General features: G+C 40.3%; 1 protein-coding gene across 6 annotated transcripts; it reads right to left on the minus strand.

Moving 5' to 3' along the window:
• Positions 1-1,573: 1,573 nt before the first annotated feature.
• On the minus strand, positions 1,574-13,776 carry LOC309708574 (kinesin-like protein KIF23). Of its 6 annotated transcripts, none has more exons than XM_082536732.1 (24): positions 13,667-13,776; positions 13,039-13,105; positions 12,239-12,367; positions 11,914-12,019; positions 11,635-11,771; positions 11,432-11,544; positions 11,121-11,291; positions 10,852-10,887; positions 10,268-10,380; positions 8,329-8,450; positions 8,083-8,185; positions 7,856-7,935; positions 7,616-7,735; positions 7,119-7,278; positions 6,809-6,973; positions 6,419-6,585; positions 6,127-6,300; positions 5,584-5,790; positions 5,050-5,358; positions 3,019-3,249; positions 2,718-2,806; positions 2,467-2,527; positions 2,342-2,382; positions 1,574-2,243 (listed from the first exon to the last, which is right to left on the minus strand). In XM_082536732.1, the coding sequence occupies exons 1-24, from the start codon at positions 13,678-13,680 to the stop codon at positions 2,228-2,230; spliced, it is 2,931 nt and encodes a 976-aa protein (XP_082392858.1). In that variant the 5' UTR covers positions 13,681-13,776; the 3' UTR covers positions 1,574-2,227. The 6 variants fall into 6 exon arrangements, with proteins under 6 accessions (XP_082392858.1, XP_082392857.1, XP_082392859.1 ...); XM_082536731.1 differs by having other exon boundaries at positions 3,019-3,252; XM_082536733.1 differs by lacking the exon at positions 10,852-10,887 and having other exon boundaries at positions 3,019-3,252.
• Positions 13,777-15,092: the final 1,316 nt, after the last annotated feature.

The following is a 15,092-nucleotide window of genomic DNA, read 5'->3' on the forward strand; positions in this document are numbered from 1 at the left end:
AACGTGCAGAAAGGAAAATGGATCATAAAGGCCAGATGAACATTTTAAGGTAATAATAGCAGATCAGATTTAGCCTAAAGGAGAATGAAACCCACAACTCAAGCATATCAGAAGCACACACTCCTCACTGATCTGCAATTAGAAATACTGGCTATGCCTTCTAAAGCGGTTTAGTTCCATCTGCTGTTCAGACTGTAAACTACAGTTAAGTAAGCATTCAGTGCAGTGAAATGAAAGAAGCCTTTTAAACAGCAGTATAAGAAAATAAAATGATTAATAAGGAGGAAAAGAATCAACTGTGCTCCATAAAGATGTCAAGCTTTAACATTTTGCAATCAATGACACGCTGCTCTCATAACCTAATCTGTCATCTGAAAATTCAGTTATACTCCGGTTGCACCGACTTTGCCAACGCAGTTAATAAATATTGATGGAATTTTATACATCCCAAAATGCAAGCAGAGCCTCAGTCCACGGGATTTTTTCCTCTCAGAGGTGAGGACAGGGCTGCTAGTGTGTACGTCTAGCTGGTAGTTTGGTTTGACATTTTTCACCTGCTGACAGGCCAAAAATGTTGCACAAACAAGCATAAAGTGTCTACTTGTCAGCAAGGCAATCTGTGTGCCGAGTCTAAAAGGAAGTCTTGAACTCAAGCTGAGAAGCTGTCAGGGAAATATATGTTTGAGTTTTAGCTTATGCAATCTCTCTTTACACAAGTTAATAACAGTTAGTCCCCCACCTTTAAGAATAATCAAAAGGATCATTCTCAGTAACTTCTTCATTCACACTAACCTGTAGCCATTACTATTATTTTTCTTGTTAATTTAATCACATTAAACAAAAATACTAAATACAACAATGAACTATGCTCACTGGCCACTTCATTAGGTTTAGCTGCTCATTAATGCAATCAGCCAATGGCAGTAACTCAAAGCATTTAAACACACAGGCTAACTCAAGTTTAAACGGAGCACTGTACGGGGGAATAAAGGGGATTTAAGTGACTTTGACATGATTGTTGGTGCCAGATGGGCTTGTCTGTGTTTTTCAAAAGCTGTTGACAATCCTCTCTAGGCTTTACAGAGAATGGGCAGACTGCTTCAAGCTGATTAGAAGGCAAATACTCAAGCATTCGTTACAAGCAAGTCATGCAGAGGAGCATCTCTGGATGGATAACACATCAAACTTTAGCAGATGGGCTACCAGAAGACTCTAACCCCAAGAAAAGGAAACTGAGGCAACAACGTGCACAGGCTTTTAAACACCACAGCCTGAGTAACATGAGTATTGTTGTTGACCGTGTCCATCAGTATGACCACAGTGTACCCACAAATCTGCAACAACTGTGCGATGATGTCATGTCAAGATGGACCAAAACCTCTGAGGAATGTTTCCAGCACCTTGTTTTATCTTTGCCATGATGAACTAAGAGAGTTTGGGAGGCAAGTGAAGTCAATCCCAGGACTAGAAAGGTTAAGACCAAAGTCAGTTTAATCCATTCGCTCTTTGGTGATTGAGGACCAAAAAATAAATAAATTTAAAAAAAATAAAAAAATCATAATGAGGCTTGATGTTGGTGTTTGAATAAATTTAATGCCACCAGAAAGAGCAGTGTGCTACATGTCTTAGGAGATGTTTCAATAAGCCAAAGTAAAAAGTTGCATGACACCTATTTACATGGAGGCCAGGGATCGAGTTCAAAACCTACATAATAGTGTAATATTTACAGTTTCAATTCTACACAGTATATTCTAAAATTTGTTTTTTTAATAATCAGCATTATGCTTAGTCTGGCATTCGATCAATCAATGACCTTTGAAAAGAAAAACAATGACATAGGAGAAAAAAAGGAGAAAAAAAAAAAAAAAGAAGCACAACGGTCTATAGAGGCATGTGGTCGTCTTTGGATAGTACAAAGCATTCAAAAGCATAAAAAGTTCCATTTATAGAGTGTTTATAAGTTTGTTCATGTTTTTAAGGAGAAATATTTCCAGAATTCAAAAAGTAACAAATACAGCAATTACAACTTAAATATTGCTCTTGTTCTGAAAAAATGATAATTCCACCAGAATAATTCCTAATATGATTTGATAGAATTAAAAAACAAAAAAAACAAAACAAACAAAAGACCCAACTTGGTATCCAAAAGATGCATAGTTTCCCTTCAATTTCCTCACAATTACCCATTCTTGTATGTTAAAAGCAAGATGAAAATATTGAGGGCAATTTAAGGCTTTCTGCGTCTGGAAGAAAGAAAACAAAGACAACCAAGAACAGAGTTTAGTTTGAACTGAAAACCAAAATCTAAAGTACATAAAACAAACACATGCTTTGTGCTTACTTTTGATACCCATGGGATGAATTTGTGCTAGCCGCTGGAGCCTAGGGAGGGAAAGTTTGAACAGGGATTAGAAAGCATAGGTAAAGTTTTGCTCGTGGTTGTATTTACGCTTTTTAAGAGCTTACCCTGTTTTCTATGTCCTCCCCTTCAGCTGGTCCTTCTGCAGATCCTGATCGCCTTTTGCGACTGAAACAAAGAGCGTTGTTTTTAAGTCAGTTCTCTTATAAAGTAAGGATTCAAACCTTTCCCAGTCTCTATTTGGGAACATTTAATAACTTGTATTTGATTAGCATTAATAAGTGCTATGTTTTGGTATTATAGTCATATTTCTCTGTGCACACAGAAATATATCACATTTCTGTACATAATACTGTACCTTGGTGCTAACGGGCACACTTGTTTGAGCGTCTCAATGTCTGTAAATTGCACAGCTTGTCCGCCACTTCTGGTCTTAAACACATCACCCTGGTGAGGTTTAAACAACAAGAACAAAAAAAAAAAAAAAAAAAGAAGAAAAAAAAAAAAGGAAAGAGGAGGAAGAAAGTGTTATCAGAATTAAATCTGTAAGTAAATAGGAAGGAGCATCCCACTAAAACACTGTAATCAAGTGAAATTCATGCAACATCTAAAATGAGCAAAATCAAACACCAAAAATTAGTCACATTTTTTGATTTTACCTTAATCAGTTTGGTTTCGATCTCCCCGTCAGAGGCAAGCTCTTGATGTCTAAGCACATACTTGTGGCATTTAGACAGAGCCTTCTCACTTGGGGTGGACACCTTGATTGCATTGGGTATGATTGGCTGCATGACAGTGTCTAACTCCAAATTAGAAGGTGGTTTGTGGTCTACCCATTTCTCCCCACCGGCAGAGTGTGAACGCCTGTGTTTTGGATGAACTGGAAGAGCCTTCTGGTGATCCCAATGTGAGAAAGACAAACCAGGAAGTTATTCACATGTGACTCCAATCAAACTATGTCGAGGTTAGTAGGGAAGGTGAAACGCTAGAAGGTGTTAGCTTGTTAGGAAAATAAATGTATTACTGGAAGTCACAGGAAGTTGATGCATTATAGACTTTATTTCTGGAAATTTCTAATCAAAGTTTAATAGTTTATTTAAAAGTTTAACTGTCTTCCAGCAATACACATTGTCAAAGGGTGTTTTCACACCTGCAGTGTTTTGTCAGTTTATATTGAACTCTGGTTCGTTTCCCCCTTGGTGCGGTTCACTTGTGCAGGTGTGGTTCACTTGTGCAGGTGTGAACACAGTAATCACACTCAGGTGCAGACCAATGCAGATGAACTAAGGGGTTTCTTCATGGTTTGAATGTGACCCGACCTCAATCCAAACAAACTAGCAGGTGCATCTTACATGTTTGAGCTACTTACAAGGAAAAACAAGCCATGTGTGTTTTGTATTCTGGAATGTGGCAGGGTACTAAATGGCCTGGTAAATGGCCTGTATTTATATAGCGCTTTACTAGTCCCTAAGGACCCCAAAGCGCTTTACATATCCAGTCATCCACCCATTCACACACTGGTGATGGCAGCTACATTGTAGCCACAGCCACCCTGGGGCGCACTGACAGAGGCGAGGCTGCCGGACACTGGCGCCACCGGGCCCTCTGACCACCACCAGTAGGCAATAGGTGAAGTGTCTTGCCCAAGGACACAACGACAGAGACTGTCCAAGCTGGGGCTCGAACTGGCAACCTTCCGATTACAAGGCGAACTCCCAACTCTTGAGCCACGATCGCCCATAGAGATGTGTAAAGATCTGTACGGGTCAGCAACTAGCTGTGAAATGAATGCAAATTCTGTGTTCTCCAAGAGTTCAAAACCCAGCAACTTCCTGCATCTACTTTTGTTGCTCCCGCCCCAGACACATCTGGCCAATTAGCAGACTGAACGTTCTCGCGTGGTCTGTAGTGACGCATTTTGGTTTGCTTGAAGTCCACTTGCGAACCAAATCAAAAGGGGAAAGCTTAAAGTTACAAAGTCATTAACTGATTCAGACCAGAGTAAACAAACTATAGGTGTGAAAATTCCCTTCGATTAAGTGATAGCACTCTAAAGAATTAAGAAATTAATGACAATGCATGCAAAGAAGCACAAAGGTAGCATATCTTGTAATGCAGACACCCATTACAAAAGCCAATCTTTTCCCCACCCACGTTGGCCGACTTATTATCATCCAGTTTTATTGAGCAAATTTCAGCATTAATTTGAAAATTAGCAACACTGGTGCTGCTATAAGGCTCAGGACCGAGAACTCCGGAGGACCGTTGTCAACGGCCTAGACCCTAGACTATTAATACTCAGTGTTTTTTGGGGGGTTTTTTGAACAAAGATGTTTCTGTTCATTTCAATAACCATGTTTATGCCATTTTGCTACTGGAGTACAAGAAGAAAAAAAAAAAAAAAAAAAGCATTTCTAGAGAGCAGTTTGCATCCAGAAAAAGAAAGATCTACAAACATGATGTAAATACTCATGAGCCTTAAGATGCAAGCCAAGAAGATTTCCAAGCATGACAGATCAGTCTGCCTAAGAGCGAGGACAGGAGACACACCAGTCTACACTGATGCTGCTACTCAATGTATTTCTAAACAAGGCGACAGCTGTTGGAATCACAGATGCAGTTCTACACCAAGGCGAAGCTTAAACTACAGGCTCACAGAGATGAACATCTAGGTTCTAGCACACACTGACCCTTGTGCCTGCCTCTAGGTCTAGTCCATAGACAAGAGTGGTGGCAGGGACCTCAGTGCCTGGGGCCCTGCGCTGGCCTCTCCTGTGACCAACACTGCTGGTGCTGTGGCATGTGGCCGGAGTCCGGCTCCTGCATTGGGGAGTCCCGGTGAACCTATTCTGGCTGCCTGAATCTACAGGGAACCTCTGCTCCCACCTAGAGATGCTGGAGGCTACTGAAGAATAGTCAGAGGAGGATGGTGTGGAGGTGGGGTCCTGAAACACCCTAACTCTGGCTTTATTTTGGTGGGAAGGAGTTTGGCTGAAATCCTGAAAGGGATGAGGTATTGTGGATGTTAGGTGCTCCAGATTAACACAAATTCACAACAGAGCAACAGACAAAGTAGAAAACAAAGTGATGTAACCAGTAAGCGTATACATGTCAGGATTCCTGCTCATGATTTTCACAATGATTAGAAACATGCTGATTCAATCGGGTTGACAGAATGATTAGGTGCACATTGGCGAAACATGCAGCATCAGCAAATAACTCACAGGAAGTGGTGATGGAGAGGGAGACCTCTTCTGTTGGATGTTTCGATCTCTCTCCCTTGAGGGCCTCTCGGGCTTCTCTGGACGCTCAGTGGGAGCGCTGCCACCGCTGCTGCTCTCCGTCACTATGGCCTTCAGCTGCTTCAGCTTCTCATCCTTTACCCACAGCTTGTTCTGCATCTCCAGCTGCTTTGCGTTCACCCGTCTCTCCTAATCAGAAACCATGGACAAGAAAATATTTAAAGTCTTATTTGATCGTGTCATATCTAACAATTGGAATTACAAACTTACATGAACGATCTGAGGGACATTACAAAGTGGAGTTTAGTATAATTACATTGCACTGTTCATGTTTTGGTAGATTATGTGGGTTAATCTCCGTGTGTACCCATACAAATGTTTCCAAACAGTAGGGCTCTCAATGCATATTTGAAATGCAATTGTAAAATATAACTTATAATTGTGCAAATTAACGTTTGATTGCAGAAAAATAATTTACAATACCTGATATCCTAATGGCTCAAAACAGTGAACAACTCCACTTACACACTCCTTCTCCCACTTGAGTCTGGTGTCCGTCACCGCGCCCTGCATGCGCTGCTCCATGCGCTTCCTCTCTGACAGCTCGCTCTGTAGCCTGTGCTCCCGGGTCTCCAGCTCCTGCTGAAGTGCACGTTTGTCCTGCTCGTACATGTCCGTCGTCTTCTGCAGGATATCGATCTGAAGACGAGCAGCGTACACAAACAGTTAAATGCAGGCCATTATTTAAAAGAAAATTAACTGAATGCACATTTCCAAGAACATGTGTTTTGTGTCAGTTGTAGAAAGAAGACAGCACCTTATACTCCAACGTTTTGGACTTTTTCTCCAGTCGTTCTATCTCCGTCTTCTGACTGAGAATGACTTTGTCTTTTTCATTCAGTTTGCTCTGTTGATCGTGAAGGAAGTAATCCTTTGCACTGAGCTGGCTGTCAAACTGCTGCAGCATGGATTTCACTGTATTAGCTGTAGGAAGAAGCACACGGATATTAACAGATGTAGATTTATATTTATTTTTAAATAGAAATGTTACTTGTTTGTGAAAACAAAAACAATCCATATTACAGAAAAAAGATTTAGATACTGAAAACACTCAGACTGATGCATCACTGCTGTACCGAATAAATCTGCTCTAACAGCCTAATCCTGGAATTCCAAACTTTGCGTGATGGAGACAAATGGCCTGTACCAGTTTTATTGAATTGTTCTGTCATCATCTGTCGGATTTGATGCCTCCTTTCCAGGACCTCAATCATGCGGGGCAGCGTCTGGTCATCAGCTGGGTCGACCAGCTCGCAAGTAGGTAAATCTGGAAGGCTTTCTATAAGCTGAGTCATCAGAACTCTGTCATCTACTATGAGAATCAGATATGGTAAAGATTGTTTAAACTGAGTAACATACAAAAAATAAAACATCTCCGATTGCTTTAAGTTTAAATGTATGAATGCAGCATAATAACAGCACAATGAGCAAGCAGCAGAGACTTGAAGGTGATCTACCAGCATTGCTGGGCCCTCCTCGTTCTTCCAGACGACGTGAGAGCTCGTCTCTGAAAGCCTGGTTTCTGTGCCTGCGTCCAGGAGCAAGGCCACATATTGGACGGTCAACCGGCCGTGCCACTTCTACCTCTTGGGTCATTTCTGCAAAGCGCATCACCAACTGCAACACACAATATGGAGGACTCTTTAGAAATAGTCTACTTGGCAGGGACAGCTCAGTAGGTGGAGTGGTGGCCCCATGATCGGAAGGTCGGGGGTTCGAATCCACTGAACGGCTACCCTGAGGTACCCCTGAGCAAGGTACCGTCCCTACACACTGCTCCCCGGGTGCCCAATGGCTGCCCACTGCTTTACTGAGTGAATGGTTTAAATGCAGAGAGGAATTTCCCCACGGGGATCAATAAAGTACACACATTATTTCATAAAGCATCCAGCAAGGCTGCAAAAGAAAAGTTTGCTCATGCAGGCCATTCTACCACGAAAAGAAAATGTCTTACCACAGTTTCTTCATAGTCATCAGCATTTGGGTTGACACAAACAATCATCCTGACTTTTCCCTCCCCATCAAAGTAGTTTTTAAATAGATGGGTAACTTTGGAGTCTCTGTATGGCACCATCTGAAAGAAAACAACAGCTCTGAAACTGCAATGAATGAAAAACAAAAAACAAACAACAACAAACAACAACAAATGTTAAAAACAGAGATCAAGGAGGTGGGAAAATGATAAAACACAAACCTTATTAGTTCCACACATCTGATTTTCACGCAGGACTTCAATACATGTGCGCAGCGTCATCAGGGACTGGTTAATATTTCCTGCAAATGAGACATCACTAAAAATGCTTGGTCTCCTAAGAAAAGTGATTTCTACATAAAGAAACTTTCAGAATGTGGTTAACATTAGAAAAGCTGAAAAAAAACAACAACAAAAAACAAAAACAAAAACACAAACAACAGACAAACCCGCTTCACGGAGACGGCTTCCCTCTGCTCTGGTCCTGTTAGTGCGCTCACTGCCGGCCAGGTCAACCAGACACAGCTGGCTCACATTCACCTGGTTTTTGTCCTGTTGTTCAGTGACATTGTGTCAGCATCACCAAGCATTATAAAAAACAAAAACATCGGTCTTTCTTTGAATAAAAAGGTATAATTGAAGATACCGATATCACTGACATATGTAAACATGTTTAAATAAGGGCTGCGCGTCACCTGTAGTATGTGGTCCCCATCAGCATCTAGCGGTGCCTGGGCCAGTTTTATTGTGAAGACACTGTGGGAGCGGCTGGATTCACGGTTGAGCTGAGTGTTGGCTATCCTCCTTTTCTTTTGACCTGGACAGAGAGGAGATCATTAACACAATCTGTGAGCTCAAAAACCAGCAGTAACAACTTTAATTTACTACAATTTCCATTTATTTGCGTTAATTTGATTTATCACTTATTATAAATGCTGCCATATCCTCCTGACTACCAGGGGAAAAAAAAGTTGTCCAATCAAATTTTATTTTTTTTTTTTTTTTTTTTTTTTTTTTTTAAATCCCCCAATGTTTGTAAGGTAATCAGAAAGACAGAAATAATTTTTTTGGGGAAAAAAAGGTTTTTCTTTTTTAGATATCACATGTCCACTGCAGAGGACATAGGAAGGCCAAGCATGTAAAACTGAACTTTTATGGCAAACATTTGCTTCAACTCTTCACCAAGGAGCAGTTTGAAGTCAGGGAATTTTAGTGGTTTCTTCACCCAAACCTGCAAGTCACTGCTATACTGAAGCCATGAGTTGGTGATTGCCAGATCAAGAAAGTACAGAACTGCAAGTTCAGGAGGACTTCGTCTGAGTACCGTCTCTGATGCTCCCCTTTCTTTCTGCTTGAAGGGCTTATTCCCTATGATCTTCTTCGTCAGACAACTCAAGATCTGAGTTTCCCTCAACAAACTGCAATAAATTTATTTCTGCTTCTAAAAAGGACTCATTTTCTGGTCATTAAAAAAAAAAAAAAAAAAAAAAAAAAAACAGGACAAAATGGAAGAAATGACTACAAATGTCCACTACGGAGGACATTTTTTAAACACTTCAATACTATACTAAAAAGGTTAGAATTAAGCATACTATGTTTTAATGTGTTATTAAGAGCCTCATCTAAAATATGCTAACATTTATAGCCAAAAATTGCTCAATGAAAAGTTTTATGCACTTACTTTTGTTCTCCCCATAAAATGTGCTTGCAGCGATGGCCGCCATGTTCCTTGATTAAAAAAACTAAAGTTCCCAAAGGCCCACCCCTTTACATTTGGTATCATTGGAAAACCCTAAATGCCCTCTGTAGATTCCAAAAGGAGGTAATTCTGTAGTATGCAGTGGATGGGAGATATTCAGGTTTAGAAAGGTCCTCTACAGAGGACAAATTTGCATTGCTGGTAGTCAGGAGGATGTCTGCAGGAAGCTCAAAATTGTTCTGCTGTACATCAGCAATCCCAGCATGGCACAAACATTGTAAAATCTAAGTCACTGCTCTCCATTTACATGCAATATAGAAACTCTTTTAAAGCTTATATTTTACAAAAAAAAAAATTCAGATTTCAATTTATCTGATGAGTTTTCCACTTTGCCTCATTCCATTCTTTTAATTAGCTTTGGCCCGCCCAAAAAAAGATGACAGCATTTCTGGATTATGTTCAAATATGGCTGCTTCTTTGCATGATAGGGCTTTAAACTGGATCTGTAGATGGCAGTGAAAAGTTGTTCTGAGCCTCTGCAGGGATTTTAACCACATAATAATGCCCATTTTAAATCCAGTGCCTTGTAGCGGCCCAGAAGTCATGGTCATCCAATACTGATTTTCGGCCCTATACCCTGCGCACAGAGATTCTGAATCTTTTGATGATATCAGGTACTGATGATAATGATATTCAGCCCATCTTTACTTTTGCAGCCAAATATCATAATTAGTTGCAAAGTCTTCCTCCAGCTGGTTGTTTCTAGTACCACTTACTTTATTGTTTTTTACATTTTACTCAGCATCTGTACTCTTTTCAAACTCATAAGAACTGTTTGATTTAAATATTTTACTGATTTCCATCATAAGAAAAAACAAACAGACACAATACCGTTTAAAATGTTTCAACACATTCAAGTTCTGACTTCTACTCACCCTTCCAGAAGACTTCAAAAGCTTCCTCTGTTGATTTTACCTCCACCTCTGTGCAGCCAGCCACATACATGTTATGATTCTGATCTTCTCGTAGAATCTTAGATTGAGGTGGTCTACAACAAATTCAAAATATTTCTAAGCAAACACCAGTGAGGTAACGCAATTACATGTTGGTATAGTAAGCAAAGCAGCAAAAGCCAGATGCCAAATAATTGTTAGCGCCATTATTTAAATTTAAATTAAAAAAAAAAAAAAAAAAAAAAAAAAGCAATCTAGGAAGACATACACATTCATTTAGGGGTACAGACACATGCACACAGCATTTGCACAAAAGCAGCTTGAAATGTTTAAAGACACTGTTTCCTCTACGTTGACAGAGAGCCAATTAACTACAACGGCGGGAGAAAAAAAAACAAAGACAAACAAAAAAACAAAACAGTAAGCTACACCTATGCTACAAACAGACGACTGGATTAATGGGAAGGGAATGCACTGATTACTTAAACAACTTATCAGCTACAGCCAAGTTATGCCTATGAAAAACAGTACTGTGTAATGCAATTTTACTGGCCACATACACATACTCATTGCTCCGCACAGGCGTGCTTCCACCGAGCCACCTAACAAAAAACAGGGTTTTTACAAGTACAATTTGTCAGTAAAGACCTACGAAGCACAAAAAAAAACAAAAAATAAAATAAAAAAAACATGGTATCATTTTATACTTTCTCAGTTTCAACACTGCTATCTTCATGTGCACCACAAGTATGGGTGCTGTCGGGTAGCTTTGTACACAGAGCTTTTTAACAAGACGTTATGTTTCAAAAGCATATGTTGATTTCTAATCTCTTACTTTGGTCTGATCGGGTCATACGGAGCATCTTCAAGGAGATCGTAGATGTAGTTGTTGTAGATCTCAATGTAGGAAACAAACACACCGTAACAACCGTCTTCATCCACATTCTCCGATTTACAGGCCTCATCTGGGCTGATCATATCTGCAAATTCAGGGTCAGGCTTCTGCCTAAAAAAAAAAAAAGAAAGAAGAGAAAGTAAAAAGTAACCTAACAATGAAATGCAAACTTTAAACTCAAATGTCAACAGTGCTCGTGACCACCATGAAAGTATAAAGTGAAGAGTGGACTAAAATGACTCCTTAGCTACCTAGAAGATGGCGTTTTGGGCACTGCCTGCTGACTGTCTCGCTTCTGCCTCTCGAGGAGAGCATCAACTTGACTCTGGATCTCCATGCCATTTTTATCATCTGGTTTGAACACCTGAAGAGGTTTAAAACAAATATTCGGTAATTTCAGTAAATGCCTCACTCTGCAAAAAAACAAAACAAAAACAAAACTGTTCAGTCTTACAAATTTTTTAGCCTGAAAGGGTCCAATGCTGTTGAAGATCATGTCTAGAGAACGGGGGAGAAGACCACCTTCTCCAGGTGAGCCAGTCATAGTGAAGGTCTTACCACTTCCAGTAACACCATACGTAAACAACAGACCTGTGGTGAAGGTAGGTAGGATATTGCAACATCACAGTAAAGCAACTCTCACAGAGACTCACACAGAGAACCAGCACGGCAAACTAGCAGTAATCTTTTGGCAAGTCTTCAAAGTACACATTACACATGTCAAGTGACTTACCATTTTTACAGTGAATTAGATCCTCTACCAGTGGCTTGGCAACATCCTCAAACAACTCCAACTGAGTGGTGTTAATACCGAATACTTTCTTAAAGGAGTACTGTGTCTGAAGGGTAAACAAACAAGAACATACATCAATGGTATTAAGAAGAAATCGCTGTCGAAAAAATTCTTTGGTAGCCGCTTTCAGGTATTTGCTGGGTTCAGTATTGTTTTGTGATTTTCAGCACAGTTTAACAGCGATAAACTGAGCTCATGAAAGGGGGGGGATACTAATCAAGTATGAGTGGCCAGCTTGTTTTACATTTTTATAAAACACACTTACCTCCTTGTATTCCCCATTTCGGTTAGCTTTAAGACCATCAGGAGCATGCAGCTGAATGGTGGTGCTGCTGATCATCTCAACACAGCATTCCTCATCCTCTGATCCAAGGGGCCGTATACGGCAGTACACCTACAATAAATGTTGTTTTTATAAAAGCTCTTTGTTTGGCGCCCACGCATGACCAATTTGTCTGGAGACCCTACTAGAAACAAAACATAACCCCTGTGATCACTGGAACACACAAAGCCCTCCACCATGATGGAGGGTAATTCACGGACATATATGGATTTGAAGTCTGTCTGTGAGCTTAAAACGGACAAAATTATTCAACAGGACTGTAACTAACAATTCTTTAGACTAGAAGATTTTAAGTCAATCAGTCACATGATTAACTGTTTAGTTTCTGAAACCCCAGAACACTGGGAAAATGTGTCAAACTTTTCTAACTCAAGTCCAAGTAACAATCCAGTTTGCCATTTTGCTCAGTTAACAGTACAAATCCAAATATTCAGTTTACTAACAAATACGATAAGCAAGACAACAAATCTCAACAGTTAACTGGCATGGTCATAACAAAGGGCTCAAAAAGGTTGAAATAAGTCACCTTTTTCTCATTTTTGTTTGAAAAACAGCAATTATCTGTCACAAGCACTGGCAGCTGTAAAGAACTACATCGATCACCTTGTCTTGTCTGTGTTTACACGAAGCACTAAACTACAAAAAAAGAGGATTTGACAGTAATGGCTTCTCCATTAATTATACTTTAGTTTCATGAATAATGAGTAAATAAGTTCACTTACTCCCACAGGATCTCTCTCTGTGTTGGACGCCTTCTTTGGCCCAGGCCTCCGAGGAGTCTTCCCTTTGCTGGAAGTGTCAGTACAACACCATCAACACCAAACACATTATTTAGTTACGGAATAACCGACCTATCTTAACGTGTGTGTGTGTCTTGTGCGGTATTATGTAGAAACAGACGTGTGCTTAAAGTGCCAAACTACACAGTTAGACAGGGGTAGGTAGGCGGAAGGTTAAAAAAAACTGTCAGTGAGGGTCTGACGTGTATGATGAATGGAGTCTTCTTATGAATTACGCTAACTAGCTAGCCAAGTTAGCTTCTAACTCGCTAACCACGGTAACGTAATTTTATTTCTTACTCGATATTATATTTTGAACGTTAAGCAAACCGAAGTCATGCTACCCTTTAGGTTTAAAAAAAGTGTAGCAAACACTGTCAGAAACAGCCGAGGAGTTGAATCTGAGCTTGGAAGCCAGTTGAGCAGTTACCAGACGGTTTTAATTACGCGGCGATAATCTCAAAGCTCCCTTTTCAGAGAACAACCGTAAACTAACGTCCTTTTAATACGTCTCTCATTTATAATGTGCTACCTGTTCACTGTTAGACGTGTAAACGATGATAATACTGACCCCGGTCTTTGCATTGTTTGTTTTGTGAACACCCTCTCCGCTGTTCTCACGAGCGCCTCTTCTCGATTTGAAAATTTCCCTCTTGTAAACGTTCTTCCGAAAATCTGAACTTCCAGCCAATCTCAATACTCTGCAGCGGAAGTCCCGCCTCCATCCTCTCCCCCTCCTAACTCCGTTACTAGCTCTGGATCAAACAGGCAGGTCCGAAAATCTGGTAAGCTGTATTTTCACAAGTTTAGCATGACTTTCCTCTTCATTCCTATTTTTTAGAGCAACGTCGTAACATTTAACTTCTGTTTTATTTCTGAACTTTGAAACTAGTAATTAACCTTAATTAAATTACACCTGAGACGTTAAAGAAGGGGGACTTGGGTGACAATATATTAGAGTGACTATTTGGGGAAATAACTCGTTTTTCTAATTAATCTGCAATTAATTAGTTCGACAGTTTATTTTTTCCAACACTTCAGTGAGTCGTCTAAGCGTCAGACACCTGCCTGATCTCCTGTATTCTGTTACATTTTATACCCAATGCCCCCCCTATTTTAGTGCAATCTGTTTATTTGGTTGAAGAATTACACAAACGGTAGATAAAGGTTGCATTTATATTGTAGTAGGCCTCACTGGGTCTCTTTATTATGGAAAAATGTTGACACGATGCAAACTCCTTTCGGGTACTGGCATTATAAGGGTGACCAGATGTTACAATTTTGTGGGACAGCACAGCATTTTGGTCCCCTCATTCCACCCTCTGAGTCAAAGTCTCTTATTTTGATTGGCTGTAGTATACAAAAATTAGCAGTACATGGCAGACACTTTTCTAAAATTTGGCCTTTAACGGCTGTGAAGAAAGCAGAAAGGCTTTCTTCATGGGTCATTTGCAGGATAACATGCCATTTTCTGACCAAAATAAATATGAATATCATGGAAGTTACCACATGTGAAATGCAACAAGACTGGAAAAGTGCTTATAAGTGTGTGAAGTCAGTGAAAGTCAGTTTCCAGTGCTTTTCCCAAGTTATCATTGTTTTCAGTTTCACACAGGAGAGGATCATGATATGGAGTGACCAAATAGTACAGGTGGGAATTACCACGATACACTCCATGATACAGTGTGTGGTGGGGCGTGGCCTGTGGTGCCGTGCAGAGGAGGCGGACGCACCTGCACGGCATCCGCAATTACGCCCCGCCGAATTAAACATTGTACTGGGTCCTGTGGTTGGCGTTGTTGTTGTGGTGGTGTTGAGCGGGCAGCGGGAGAGCTGCAGCTCTACGTGTATTGTGAACAGCAACCATCCAGTATTAATAAAGAATGGTTAAAATGCCACTGGGTCTGCCATGGTTGTTTACACAGTGTTATTGCAAACATTCCCAGTTAAACATTGGCAGTATACATTTATTCAATAAGAAAGTTAATGGATAAATA

Source organism: Aulonocara stuartgranti (genome assembly GCF_965226115.1).
Source record: "Aulonocara stuartgranti genome assembly, chromosome: 1".
In the NCBI taxonomy this organism is placed as follows: Eukaryota; Metazoa; Chordata; class Actinopteri; order Cichliformes; family Cichlidae; genus Aulonocara; species Aulonocara stuartgranti.